We start from the raw sequence: 13,920 nt of genomic DNA, 5'->3' as shown, positions 1-13,920 counted from the left end.
CGCCACCACCACCAATTTCATGAATCATGTACCATCCTTCCCTGCTATCCTAACCCTGCCAACCTCTTCCCAGTCCCTTGCCCTAAGCCACTGAAGTGTTGATTTTCCTGAACGAACACTGACCACTTTTGAGCTGTACTTAAATATTTCATCATGCGAGCCCAAGCAGAAAATGCTCACTTAAGGCTTTTCCCAACTCCCACCCAAGCCAATAAATGTTTCATGGAGAGCCAGCCTCACAAACATGCAGCACTGTTTTTAATCCAAAGACTGAAAGCCAAGGTGTGAAAGGAAGAGAGCTTCACAGCAGGTCAGATATAGGTACAGTTTCCCTCAGGTGCAAAGTGAACCAGGCCTGCCAAGTTGTGCTGGAAATCACGGGGTCCCATTTCTCTTCCTTAAAAAGGGGCGAGGGGGAGGGCACAACACTGATAAAGGGGCTGCTGCTGTCTCCTCAGGACACACCTCTTGTGATTTCAACTCCCAATATGAACAGATATTCTGTTTACTGATTCATAATCCAACCTACCCCAGGGCCTTGAGAAGTTGCAGCTTTACCCCTGTCCCGCAAAAAATAGGGGATGGATTTCTGTCCCCAGAAGGCTCACATCGGGTTGCCCCTTATTATGCCCATGCCTCCCCCACTCTTTCCATTTATGTCACATATCCTTCCATTTTGCCTTTGTCTGGCACTCAGTGAGAGGACCGACACGCATTTAGCTCTCATCCTGCAGACAAAAGCCCCCTCAACACCCCCCTCACTACTCTAGCCTCCCTGGAAACTCAGCCCCTCTTAATCTAAGTCAAGCTGATCCTCAGCAACATCCCCCCACCCCTCTCTCGTAAGCAGGAAGAAAAGGATGCAGGGGCTGGGGCGGGGAGAGGGTGTGTGTTCTTTAAGAGCTACAACAGGGAAGAAGCAGCTCAGTCTCAACTGATGCCCCACTTCTCAGCTGTGTCCCTCCTCCCACCTCCAACAGAAGCAAAAAGGGGAGCAGCCACACAGGCACAGCTGAGGAGGAATTTGTCAGAGTTTTAGCCCAGCTTGTAGAGCCCAAAGGGAGAAGCTATGAGCCTGTCTACTAGCACCCCATTATGATGGGAGAGTATTAAGGGCTGTGGATGAGAAACCTTGTGCATGAATCAGACACAACATCTGCGAGACAAAGTCAACAGGGTACATACACCCTTGCCTGAAGCCCAAAGTGAGGCAAGGGCGGAAAATTTTGCTACAGGCACACTGCTCTGGGGTCAAGTGCATACTGGAAAAGGCATCCTGGTGAAGGGGCCCAAAGAGCAGCCCCTAGAGTCGCATCCCCGGCCTCCGACAAGGGCAGACCTTATGGATCATGATACAACTGCACCACCCTGTGGTTAAATGCTGAACAACTCACACCAACCAGTTACCACTTGGCCAACCTAGGTGCTGCTCTGATGAAAAGGGTAGGTATTACCCCACCTGAATGAAAATATTACCTAGTGATATTTTTCAGAGAGATGAATATTAATATTTGCCTAATCTTGCAGACTTGAGAACTTTATGAATGTTAACAATCCCAGGCAAATTCTGCATACGTCCAAAAATACAATTTCCCCACTTGTTAGCAATACACCAGTGAATGCTGATGCTCGCAGCTCATTTGTATCTCTCGGTTTTTAAAACATCCACAAAATCCTTCTGAGATTGTTCTTTCATCAGAATGCATAACACATATGTAACAAGCCTGTGAGAGTGTCTGGAGAGGAGACAGGGAATTAGAGGGCACTAGGAAAAACCTTCTGTACAACCAAGTCAGTCAGTGAGAGGCCAGAGCTAGAGACCCCCAAAAGAGTATTTTATTAGACAGAAAATAAACATTTTATAAAGTTGAGTAAAATACTGGACACATGCTGCTAATGAGGGACAGTCATCCAACAGTGAAACACAGTAAGAGCAACAGGAAAGGGAAGACGGTCAAAATGTGGAAGAGGAAGATCTACTCAAGACAGCGAAAATCAAAACTGAAAGGAGGGGGAGGAGGGGTTGGATCGGCCCAACACACACACACACACACACACACACACACAGCTGTCCCAATGAAATCTCATTTCCCTCTCCCTCAGGATACAAGGAGGGAGGCTCTTCGAGAGATTCTAGCCACAAATCCTCGTCATGCTGCCCAGACCTAGGAAGCTGTTCGAGCAAGAAAAGGAGCACTGAAATCCACAGCACTGAGGTATACCAGCCAGTTTTGCAGTGAAGGTCTCTCTTGAGGGGGCTGCAGGAAAGACAGACATTTAGGGGAGCTGCACCCTGGTTGGGACTCTAGGAAGTGGAGGCTGATGCCAAGAAGTTGAACTACTCTTCTACTTTGTGCAGGGTGGACTACCAAGAGCTTGGTGCTGCTGCTTTAAAAAAAAAGATATTGCCTCCCGGGAATCTTACATAGCAATGTCTCACTCCTCCACGAACCAGCCAACTCCTTCTGAACCATTTTGCCAGCGTGAGATGGAGGGGAGGGGAAGTAACAGATGGTGGCTAAGGAACCTACAGCCTTTCACCAGGGGGAGCCCCCCTCCCACTGCAAAAGCCTGCACCCCCTGGGAACTGCACTGGGGAATATCATGGCCTTCAGGAGCCCTCAGTGCCTTTATTGACATTGGGTTAAATCGATCATCACTCCAGCAGAACTCCATTCAGGCAAGGGGACTTTCTCCCTCTCTCCTCCCCGCTGCAGTCCTCTGTGCCACCCAAAAATCTTTTCCAGAGAGTTTACCAGCTCTCCGGAGCAGATCTTGAGAGCACGCAAGGTAGAGGGGGAACAGCTCTCATCCTGGTTCCGCTGACAGAAGCAGTTCTGCTAGAGGAATGACAGCACTGGATTCAACCCATTGGTTGCTATCATTCCACCCCCTCCGACCTATTTGCATGCCCAGCAACCAAGGGGCAAAGACTGCCATGCTTAAAGGGGCTCAAAGCAAAGGTGAAAAGTTGAGCATGGCTATATAGATGTAACAAACTGCCAGCATTCACCCATAGCTCATCTTTCCAGTCCAATTTCCATACACACAACCCCACCATTTCGTGGGCATTTTGCTAGTTTGACATCTTCTCCCAGCCCCTATCAAGGCCTTGCTGATTAGCCAGAAAATGGTAGAAAACAGATGTATCAGTACTAACCTTATAGGAAGTCACATCAACTGTACCATGTTGGCTCTTCACTGAGAGAAGGCAGATCCTCCCGCTGGCTGGATATCCCGGCTCCACATAGAGGCAACAAGTTGAAGATGGCTTCAGGTAACTCAGCAGCCTCTTCTCTTGCTGCCAATCAATGGCAAAACTATGGAGGAAGGAACAGAGAAGGTGTTAGCACATCAGCAGTGACATGCACAGAGGATGAGGGGGACTGAGAACTGCTCTCTTTCAAAACGGAAGTCACTTGGCACACCTCTTGAGAGCAGCAATTGACTCTATACATAGAGATCAGCAGTTCTCAAAGTATAGGATGGGCCAATACCTCAGCCAGGAGTCCCTGACCTTTTGGGGCCAATGAGCCTATTTGGACAGTTGCAAAACTGTCATGGTCACCACCACAAGATGGCCATCCTGGGGGCATGGCTAGTCACAAGGGACAAGTAATTTGCCCAAGAAACAGTACAAGGCAAAGATGGGATCTGAGCCCCAAATGCCAAACCATAACAAAATACCCATTTCACAGAAACCAAATGAACAAAGCACACAAATGAACCAAATGCAAAGCAGTCATCATGCCTCCCTGCAAAAAGACAGCATACCCCTTAGCCTCCCATACAATGAGAGCAGCAATTAAGGCATTTTTAGTGGACAGCCCCAGTGGGCACCAAGGGAAGTGGGGTTCCCTGCCTTTCCTGATCTCTCACAATTTTGTTTTTTACCTTGGGTGTGTTGGAAAGTGCTGGACTCCAGCCGCCTCACCATCTTCCTTTCCTTTCCCAAGGATGCATCTGGTTGTCTGTTAAATACGCCTTAAAATAGGCACCACCTTTGGGGACCCCAGGCCTAAGCAATAACTAGCAAGTACAAAATAGCCAGGCATTGCCAACTGAAGGGGCAGATCAGGTCCAAAAGCTGCCAGTTGTCAATCCCTACTAGTAGAGAGACAATGTCACCTTCTAGATTCTGTACAGTGCCTGGCACAATACGAAATAAACAGGAACATCAGCAGAGACGTGGTCAAGGACCACTGGTTTTTCAGAATGTGCATTTGGGGGCCTTCCAGTATCATTATCTGTTTGGATAAAAACAATAAATGTAAACCTCACACAAATCCTGAGTGCTCAAAAGGGTTTACATGTGTTCAGTCATCTTTATAACTGAGCATGGTAGGCCAGTCTCACCACCAACACCACCACTGAAGGAAGATGAGAGCAGCACTGAAGCTAGGAGAGTGACTCGACTAAGGCTCCCTGCTGAATTTATAGGAGAGACAAGATCTGAACGGGGGGCTCATAACTCATGCTTTTAACATTACATCAGCTCATCTAAGGTGCACATGCACCAGCATTGCTAGCAAATGGTCAGATGGGTATCAATTTCACATCACTGCCACCTCCAGAAGGGACATATTCACAAAGAACACTAAGTGGCCAAGAGAGACAGCGACATGCACCTGGCAGTTCAAAACATCACCTTTCCTATTGCAGCTCCCAGGCTGTGGAATTCCCTCCCTAAAGAAGTTTGGTTGCCCCTGCCCCCTCCAACTTTGCGGAGAGTCCACGGCTCAGTGGTAGAGACCCTGCTTTGTGTGCAGAAGGTCCCAGCTTCAAGCACTGGCATCTGTAGGTAGGGCTGGAAAAACTCCTGCCTGAAACCCTGGAGAGCCAATTGCTGCCAGTCAGCATCAATACTGGACTAGATGGACCCCTGGTCTCACTCAGTAAAAGGCAGCTTCCTGCGTTCCTAAGCGTCAGGCAAGTTGCCAAGACCTTTTGATTTCACGGAGCTTTTGGTGTGGGTTAAAGTTCTATCTCCTATTTTTTTATGTTGAATTGTTTTGTTCTGCTCTTCATTTTAATGTGCAGAATTGCTTTTAGTCATCTGAACGGCGTTCATTGCGTTGTATGTCCTTTTTTTGTAAGCCATTTTGAGTTTATAAAGAAAAGCAAGGCATGCGTTTTAAAAATAAATCCAGTTCAAGCACATAAAGAAGTAGCCACAGGGAAGCTTGCTAAGGAGGCCTCAGAGGCAGCACAACTTACAAAGCTACCTTACCCAAAGCCAGACCGTTCGCCCACCCAATGCAGCACCATCTGTTCCGACTGGGGCAGCAGCTCTCCAAGAGTGCAGGCAGAGTTTCTTTCTCAACCCAGCTAGCTAGCATCCTTTAACTGGAAATGCCAAGGAATTAACCTGGAGCCTTCTAGATGCAAAGCAGGTGCCCTAGGGCTCAGCTACGCTTCCTCCACCCCCACCCCCCTATCCTGTATAAAGTGGGGAACTCACCCCTGACCTCCAGAGGCCTGAAACAGCAACACAAGCTACAGTCAAGTTAGGAAGCTCACCAGCTCTGCAGTGATGCGATCTCAGCCAGAAGCTGTGCTTGTTGGGAGTAGCTATGCTGCAGCTCCAGGATGATGCCTTTCATGGTGCTACAGGCGCCCATGGGAAGAACAGAGGAGAGAAGGAAAAAAGGGCTGTCGCTCTACACAGGGGGGAAAGAGAGAGATCGAGAGATCAGATCAGTGGTTCAGGCACATTGGTCTGGAGCAGCAACCGCTCCTCACTCTTATTTACTTGCAGAGTGATGCTGCCATCATTCTCCCAGTGGAAGTGCAGCTTCAGGTGATGGGGAGCAGGGGTCACAGACTGGGAATGCGAGGTCAGCTCAATCTCCAGGTCGCTCTCCGCGGCGTAAGTCAGTTTTACCCCTTGCAAAGTCTCCAAGAGGCACCGGAGGTCTGAGATGCTGCAAACAACAGAACAGTCCAGTAAAAAGAAGCACTTAGGTTACATACTCAAGACCACTCACTGTGGCATCACCGTGGGGGTTACTCAACAGTGAAGACGTGGATTTCCCCCCCACCCTTTTAAGGAAGCCTTATGCATGAAGAATTTAATCCGTTAGCAGTGATAAAGCAGGGCAATGTCTATACACACACACACACACACACACACACTCAATCTGAATTGTGCACCAGGCAATTTGCTATGGATTAAGTAAATGAGAATGATCTCTTCTTTTGCATCATTGATTCATCCACCACCAGTCATGGGAAGTGGCAAAGAACTATACAGGGGTACCACTGAAAAGCTTACTCAGCAAGCCCTCTGGCTTCGAGAAGGAAGCAGGCTATGTCCCCACACTGTCAAGCAGATCTCTTTGCCAGCATAGGGGGCTAGAAACCTTGCAGAATCCTACATTTCTTGAGTGGGAAGCAGCCAGTGCCACATTCTGCAGCTTTTCTGCACATCCACAGAATTTCAGCATGCACAGACACACACACCCCTCCGAACTACAATATGGAACTCCAGAGATTGTTATTTCAAACTACAAGCGCGATGTCGGATTATATTCCCTGCAGCCAGAACCAAAATACTCACCTCCGCATTTTCTCCTGCCAAACAGAGGCCTGGCATGCTTGTTCCTCTAGTTCTACCTGCAAGCAGCGCAGTTCCTCACGGCGCACCTCCAACCTGTTCTGCAGCTCCACCACGTGCCTTTCTAGCTGCTGCTGGCGCTCACACAAGAGCTCCTGCCATGGAGACAGCAGACTGGATCAGACCGAGGGACTCAACTGCCTGCTATCCCCGCTACTGAATTGGGTGAGATCAAGTTCATCTACCCCGATACCCTCACCTGTTCCTTCAGACACCTGTTCTGGGCATTCCTGGCCTTCTCCTCCACCTCCCATTTCTACAAAGGAAATGCAAAACTGAAGTATGTACAGCTGTAGCAAAGGAGTCAGGCCAAAATCAGAGCCGACCCAAATCCATTAACTGTTTCAATGGAATTACAGATATGGGGTTGTATCCAACAGCATCATTCTACTGACGGAAACAGTTTCATCAGCAGAACTGGGAAAGGGGGTGATTCTCCCACACACACACTATGGTCTCCCATGCACCCCCAAAATCTTCTTTGGAGGGCTTGGAAACCCTCCAGATTTTCTGGTGGCATGAAGGGATGCAGAGGAGGAGGAGAGAGGGACAAAATCCTGTTGCACTAGAGAATGTCCACTAGTGTGACATTGGATTTAACGCACGTATTATTCCTGATGGGACAGATAAACAGAGGGAAAGTATGTTTTCCCCCTCCATTCAGTACTTTGACCCTGGAGGGGGTCCTTGAGCTTTAACCTATCATCACAGGTTATATGTAATCTAATTAACTGCATCCACATTTACTAGCTTCCTGCTTCTGAGGGGGAAGACGCATGTAATACCTGCTCCAAAGGGCCTTGGAAGGGGAACTATGAGAAGTGGGTTTGGCTATTGGGCGGTATAGAAATGAAATAAATAAATGAAAGAATGGGAGGAATGGAGAGGAAAGAGAGGGAAGCATGTTTTAAAAAGATGGTTGGAGCTGGACAGGTTGAGGAGCAGGGAGGAGAGAGACAGACAGTTGAAGGGGAAGCAGGGAAGGCCACGGAGGGAAGAGATGCTCAGGGAACATCTTGTCATTCTCAGACGAGAGAAGGCAACAGAGTGAAGCAGAGTCACTGAGGAGAAAAATAACAAAGTAGGAAGGTGGTGAAGACAAGAGAGAAAGGGACAGAAAGAACAGCCCATAGCAAATCTAAGTAGCAGAGGCCAGCAACAGCAGCCCAAGGAACTGGGAAAGCAACTGTCACTGTGTTTGCAATTAACTGCAGCTTAGGGTTAGAGTTATTTGTACTCGGAATGTATAGTTCACTTTGTTATCCAGTTATTGTTGTTACTCATGGAAAATCTTAATGCTACGTAAATATTTATATATTTATTTGACTCTTGAGTGATTGCCAGTCTGCCCATCCTCATTATAGAACCCTAAGGTATTACACACACACACGCGAATTACCCCCCTTTTTGCTTTGAATATCCAAGCACTGCATGACTCTGCATTTGCACAAAACAGTAAGCCAGTACTGCTGGCTTGTCTCTTCTCTAACAAGCCACAGTTGAAGCCAGGGTTTGTATTTGGCATCCAGATCCAGGCTTGCTAGAGACAAGCCAGGGGTTCGGGTTCAGAAGCAATGCGAACCTTTCTATGGCTGGTATGCTCCTGGGCACAGGAGCCACTCCCACCTGCAGACGAGCCAAGTGGGAGCGATCGGGCAGTGTGCACCAGCACACTGACTCGTTACCAAGAAGCCAGAAACCTCAGCAATTCTGGCATAATATTTTGTGCGAATGCAGCCAATGACTTGAACAAAACATTTCTGAACACAAATTAGACCAGCTAACAGGAATCTTGCTCTGCATGATGACTAAGACTAAGTTGATTTTAGGGTGCACTGCAGATAAACAGAGGGCTCCGAGTTCAGAGCCCTCCGCCTACCCTATGCCCTGCCAGCAAGAGCCAAGCAAGGCAAGAGCAAGACAGAGGTGATTTCGCCTCTGTTTAAATTGCAGAAAGCAGCTAGTTGGGCCTCTGAGCCCATCTGACTTTTCGGTGGGTGGGAAGGGGACTGGATTGTGTGTTGCAGCCTCTCTTCACTTCTCCCCATCCCACCCACCAGCACGCCCCCTTGTCTCCCTTTCCAACTTCTTTTATGAAGTTGCAACCTCGTAAGAGAAGATTTCCGCAGTGACTGGGAGGGGGTGGGGGTGGGAAGATCCTCCTCCATGCCCGTAGCTCCATTTATGGGTGTAGAGGAGGTGATCTGCAGCTTCCTATGGCGCCCCAGACTCTGTCTAGGAGCAACAGGATTGCTCTCCCCATGACTGTAATTGCTTTAGAGTTAAACTTACACTACAGACATTTCTGGCCAAATGGGTAGGGGCACAAGTCATTTTGCATGTCTCATTGTAGGAGCCCTATAAAACAGCCATGGTTCAGGGAGTCCAAAACATGGGTGACAATGCCAATGGGATCTCCAAAAGGGAAGCGCAGGGATGCCTGCCCCAATAGCTGCAGGCCCACTTTGGGAGACTGAGCAGCAAAAAGGGGAGAAGGTGCAGGAGGGGGATGTGCAGGGTGGGGGGAGAAGGGGAAGTGGCACAGTGTGCGTTGCATGTAGGAGCTGGGTTGGGAAAGAGCAGTGGTGTAGGGAGCCAAGAAAATAGAATGCAGTGTCATCTTTTTAAACCTTACTGTTAGAGACAAGCTTAAAATACTTAAAGCACTGGTCTTGGTCTTTTTTTACAGCCCTACATTGTCTAAGACCTGGTTACCTCAGGGACAGTCTGCTCCCACATCAACCTGCCCAGGTTTTATGACCTGCCTCTGAAGCCCTGCTCTGTGTGCCATTATCGCAAGCAGCTAAGCAAGCACAAGAGACAGGGCCTTCTCTGTAGTGGTCCCAAGGTTTTAGAATACCCTCCCTGTGGAGATTCACCTGGCACCCTCCTTATTGTTTTTTACAGCACAATCCTATACATGTCTACTCAGAAGTAAGTTCAACAGGGCTTACACTCAAGTAAACAGGCATATATGATCACAGCCTTAGACAGAAACTGAAAGCATTTTTATTCAGACAAGGCTTTCATGTTTTATTCTGCTACTCTTTCTAATGATTTTAAGGACTGCTGCTTTTAATAACTGTATTCATTTGTGGTTTTAAATATTGTACATCAGTTCCTTTTGCAAGCCACTCTAAATATTAATTTAATCAGATGTGGGCAACTTGTGGCCATCCAGTTGTTTTAGCCTTCAACTCCCCACATCTCTCTTCTTCAGCTATGCTGGCTAAGACTGATGGGAGTCGTAGGCCAAAACATTTGGAGGGCCACAAGTTGCCCAGCTCTGATCTCAATCGAATAGCAGGGTAGAAGCACACAGTGCTTAAATATTAAAGCATTTTGAGATCTTGGATTCAGGGACTGTGTTTGATCCATATACATGGGACGTCTCAGCCCCACCTCCCCATCAACATCACCACCCCAAGTCAGGGAGCAACCTTGGTTTGGTAGTGCTGCAGAGCGTCCTCCAGGAGCTGAGCCCGGTTCCGCACCTCCTCCAGTTTGGCCAGTACCTGCGGCACAGCCCCCTTGATAGCATCCACCTGTTGCTGGTACTCCACTTTGAGCGCCTTCCATTGCTGTTTCACTTCTGCCATCTCCTTCCCTGCAAGGGAGATACCCAGTGAGAAAGCCAGACAGCGAGATTTGTGTTTGAGCCAGAAGCAGGAGAGCCTGCTCCAGACAAAATTTCTCAAGCTACCAAAAGGAAGCAGGAGTTTCCAAACCATGTTACGGTGAGCTCTCAATAAGAGATACTCTCCAGGAAGCAAGCCTGGGATTCATTTAACCCAGGAGTGGGGAACATGTGGCCCTCCGGATGTTGCTGGACTGTTACTCCCATCAGCCTTAATCAGCACAGCCAGAGGTAGGGCATGATGGGAGTTACAGGCCAGGAACTTCTGTAGGGCTACAAGTTGTCTGCCCCATTACATCCACCGGCTGGCAGTTGAAGAAACAATTCACTGCTGATTTTGACCTTTAAAGCCTTAAAGAGTTTGAGACCAAGCTACTTGAAGGACCACCTTCACCCATATCAGCCTGCCCACACTTTAAGCTCAGAAAGACAGGCCCTTCTCATTTGCCCTCCCATAAGAGTGATCACACATGAGAGGGCCTACTCTGCAATGGCCCCACACTATTGGAACAAGTTGCCATCGGAGGTCCGCCATGCTCCGTCATTGCAGGCTTTTAAGAAGGCCTTGAAAACCTATTTTACCGTGCTCTTCTCTTGACATGACTGCTGTTATTGCTGCTGCTGTTGCTACTGCTGGTTTTATTGTCAGCTTTTCTTGTTTTTATCACTTCTTAATATTTTAACAGTTATGTATTTCATTGCTGTAAGCCACTTTGAGAGGGCTTCTGCCCTCAAATGAAGCCAATAAATGTTTTAAATAAATAAATAGGAAGCGAGTCACACAGCAAACTCCAGCACTGCTTAGTTAGAACTCTTTGAATGGTAGCAGAGAGTATTTAATAGGCTGTTTTAAACCCCCTCTTCCTAGTTCTTCCATTTTGCCTCTGGAAATGGTATGAATAAGGCTGTCTAGGGCGAGAAGGCAACCAGTACTGTAACTTTATGGCACACTTGCTTGGGAGTTAAGACTCACTGAATTCAATGGGACCTTTTCCTGAGTAAACATGTATAGATGGGGCTGCCAGAGAATCCAACACAGGTTAAACTAACCCGAGCAGAGCTTTCGAATTAGAGTGCGTGGCCTCTTAACACCCCCATCTGTTTGGTTATACAGCTGCCTGTGGCTTGCCCAGCACCAATACTCACGAACAGCAGCGTCGGATGCATCCTGGATGCAAGGGGCAGAGTCAAGGAAATCCAGAAGGAACTTCACCACTTGCAGCTGAGTGTACATCAACTTGTGAGTCTTCCTGGTGTTCTGGGAAACACACACCAAAAGGGGGGTTGGAGCCAGCACCTCAAAGGCACACGGAGTTCCCAATACTTTAGTCAGCTAGGACTGGAGCCAGCCAGGAGACAAGGGAAAGGAGGATACTACTCACCACCGCATGCTCGGCCAAGACCTGAGCTGGTAACTCAGCCTCTACGCCATCTTTGGCTTGGCCCTCAGAGGTCAGCACATCCTTCAACTGAGCCAGGAGCCTGGGGAGGACAGAAGCAACCATAATATGAAGCTAGAATAGTGGTTTTCAAAACTTGATACTTTCAGAACATCGTACTTCTCAGGAGACATTTCTACATGATTCATCTGCCATGGAGGCCCTCCACATGGCAGAGGGTCTTGATCGTACTCTATCTCTAGGGCATAGAGTCAGTTTATCTAGGGCACTCTCCACATTTCCTACTATTCATTGTTGCCCCATAGTAACAGAAAGCAAGAGCTAGAACACGCTTAGCACTCTCCTGTGGCTGCACATTGCACTAGAAGATTGGTGCTAATGGGTATGCTGTCTTACACAGGGAACCTTGTCGGCTGCGACTCCTTGTCTCACTGAGGAAACTTAGATAAGCTTCTAAGAAACCCCCAAGGTTTCCTGGAACACCCTCTGAGGACTGCTGGGTTAGAATGTTTTCTAACAAGTGCAGAGGTAGAAACTCTTTTACGCATGATTGTGAAAAGGCAGAAAAAAAGAAAGCCAACAATGACAAAAAATAAATGAAAAGATAATTCTATATTATATAGAATAGAATCATAGGGTCGGAAGGGGCCTACAAGACCATCGAGTCCAACCCCCTGCTCAACGCAGGAAGCCTGATTCCCAGGCGGTCTCCCATCCAAGTACTAACAAGGGCTGATCCTGCTTAGCTTCTGAGACCAGACGAGATTGGGCACATCCACATGTTGACTCTTAGCTCTTTTGAGATACTCTAGTGAGCTACTGATAGTAAACCAGAAAAGACCAGAATCAAAAAATACATTTGAAAGATTTATTCAATGGCAAAAAATTGCAGACTCCGCAATTATATGCGAGCAGTGCATAAATGGAAAAGTAGATACATGCAATGTATGTATGCAGTGGGGGAAGGGGAGTGAAAATGTAAAATAAACTATAACTACAGAAATAATAGAAAATTAATGTAAGGGACAAGACAGTACAATAGGATAGAAAGATAGCAGCAATTTACAAAACATTAATTAAGGCTGCAATCCTAAACAGACTTACCTGGGAGAAAGCCCCATTGAACTCAATGGGCCTTACTTCTGAGTAGACACACATAGGTTTGCACTATAAAAGAAATAACCAAACTACCACCAACATCACATGCATATTACTATGCCCAAAACTGCATCCTCCTAAGAACTTCCTCCAGCCCAAACTAGTTAAAGCTTACAAGGTTTCCCGTTGTACAGCAGTTTAACCTGATGATGAAGGAAGGAAGATTTATAGCTACCTATCCCAAGCAGAGGAAACAAACCCACTTGGCTCAGAAGGAAGTTGAGAAGAGTGGATACTGTACACAGAGTGACAGACAGAAAAATTAGTCCAGGTAGAAATAGAAGGGAAAAATGGAAAACAGTGAAGCCTGAGCCTCAAAGGAAATAAATAAAAATTAAACTCAACTGTATAGAAACTTTTTTAAAAACTACAAAAGCTGAATCTATTCAGAATTGTTTAAGAACCAAGCACCCAGCCCCAAAAATGCTAGCTCAGGATCAAAAACAAAAGGAGGGACATGTTCAAACAAGAAATCTCTTCTTCTCTCAAAGAAATGGCAAAAAGGCAACTGGGATCTACAAGGCCCCAAACTGGCAAAAATTGGAGCTAAGCAAAAGTAACTTAAGTGAGAAAAGATATTAAGTAAGCTCCAGTACTGAGGGGCAGTTGCTTTTTTTTATCTCCCAGCACCCCAAATTGTCCTGCCTTCCAGCTGGTCTTTTTCCATCTCCCCACCTGTCTTGCTAAAAGTTCAGCCCTGGACTGGTGAATGAAGTGTTGGGGGGCAGAAACCTGGAAAGACAGTTTTCCATTGTTTCAGGGCCTGACGTGTTTACCCCAAGTCTTATCAGGATGTCATGAAAGGCCCATGAAGGTCACCCAGAGCAGCTGTAAGTGGGAATACCACACTTCCCACTTCATCATCTTCCATACTGGTCCATTGTCTTCGCCCAGCTTCCAACTTTAGCAGCATTTCTGTTTTCTTAATTCCCAGAACCCATTCAGGTGTCTGTGCTCAAGAAAGACAGGCCTGCTTTGCAAATCAAGTCACAGGCCAGACTTTTTTCTTGAGAAGTTTTTCCTCCATTCTCAGAGCTCCTGTCTCCAGTACACCTGAACACCCACCCGAACACCCACCTACCCACCCCAATATGAGAAGAGTTATACGT

The 13,920-nt window shown here is 47.3% G+C and overlaps 1 protein-coding gene across 16 annotated transcripts in view; it reads right to left on the bottom strand.

Moving 5' to 3' along the window:
* Positions 1-237: 237 nt before the first annotated feature.
* The window catches only part of ZWINT (ZW10 interacting kinetochore protein), a 20,843-nt gene continuing 7,160 nt past the window's right edge, over positions 238-13,920 (bottom strand). For 5 of the 16 annotated variants that reach the window (XM_084836241.1, XM_084836233.1, XM_084836239.1 and 2 more), the window contains 9 exons: positions 11,636-11,735; positions 11,400-11,511; positions 10,057-10,223; positions 6,816-6,872; positions 6,560-6,711; positions 5,753-5,924; positions 5,521-5,660; positions 3,161-3,320; positions 238-2,258 (listed from right to left, as the gene is read on the bottom strand). In XM_084836241.1, coding sequence (XP_084692367.1) covers positions 2,166-2,258; positions 3,161-3,320; positions 5,521-5,660; positions 5,753-5,924; positions 6,560-6,711; positions 6,816-6,872; positions 10,057-10,223; positions 11,400-11,487 — 1,029 coding nt within the window. In that variant the 5' untranslated portion in view covers positions 11,488-11,511; positions 11,636-11,735 and the 3' untranslated portion in view covers positions 238-2,165. Of the gene's footprint in view, positions 2,259-3,160; positions 3,321-5,520; positions 5,661-5,752; positions 5,925-6,559; positions 6,712-6,815; positions 6,873-10,056; positions 10,224-11,399; positions 11,512-11,635; positions 11,736-11,812; positions 11,933-12,757; positions 12,841-13,920 lie in introns of those variants that run through there. The other 11 variants (XM_084836245.1, XM_084836244.1, XM_084836242.1 and 8 more) reach the window with 5 other exon arrangements.

This window comes from Heloderma suspectum, chromosome 2, assembly GCF_057233095.1.
Source record: "Heloderma suspectum isolate Gila_16-S chromosome 2, 16-S_ref, whole genome shotgun sequence".
In the NCBI taxonomy this organism is placed as follows: Eukaryota; Metazoa; Chordata; class Lepidosauria; order Squamata; family Helodermatidae; genus Heloderma; species Heloderma suspectum.
This window is presented reverse-complemented; position numbering and strand designations above follow the sequence as displayed.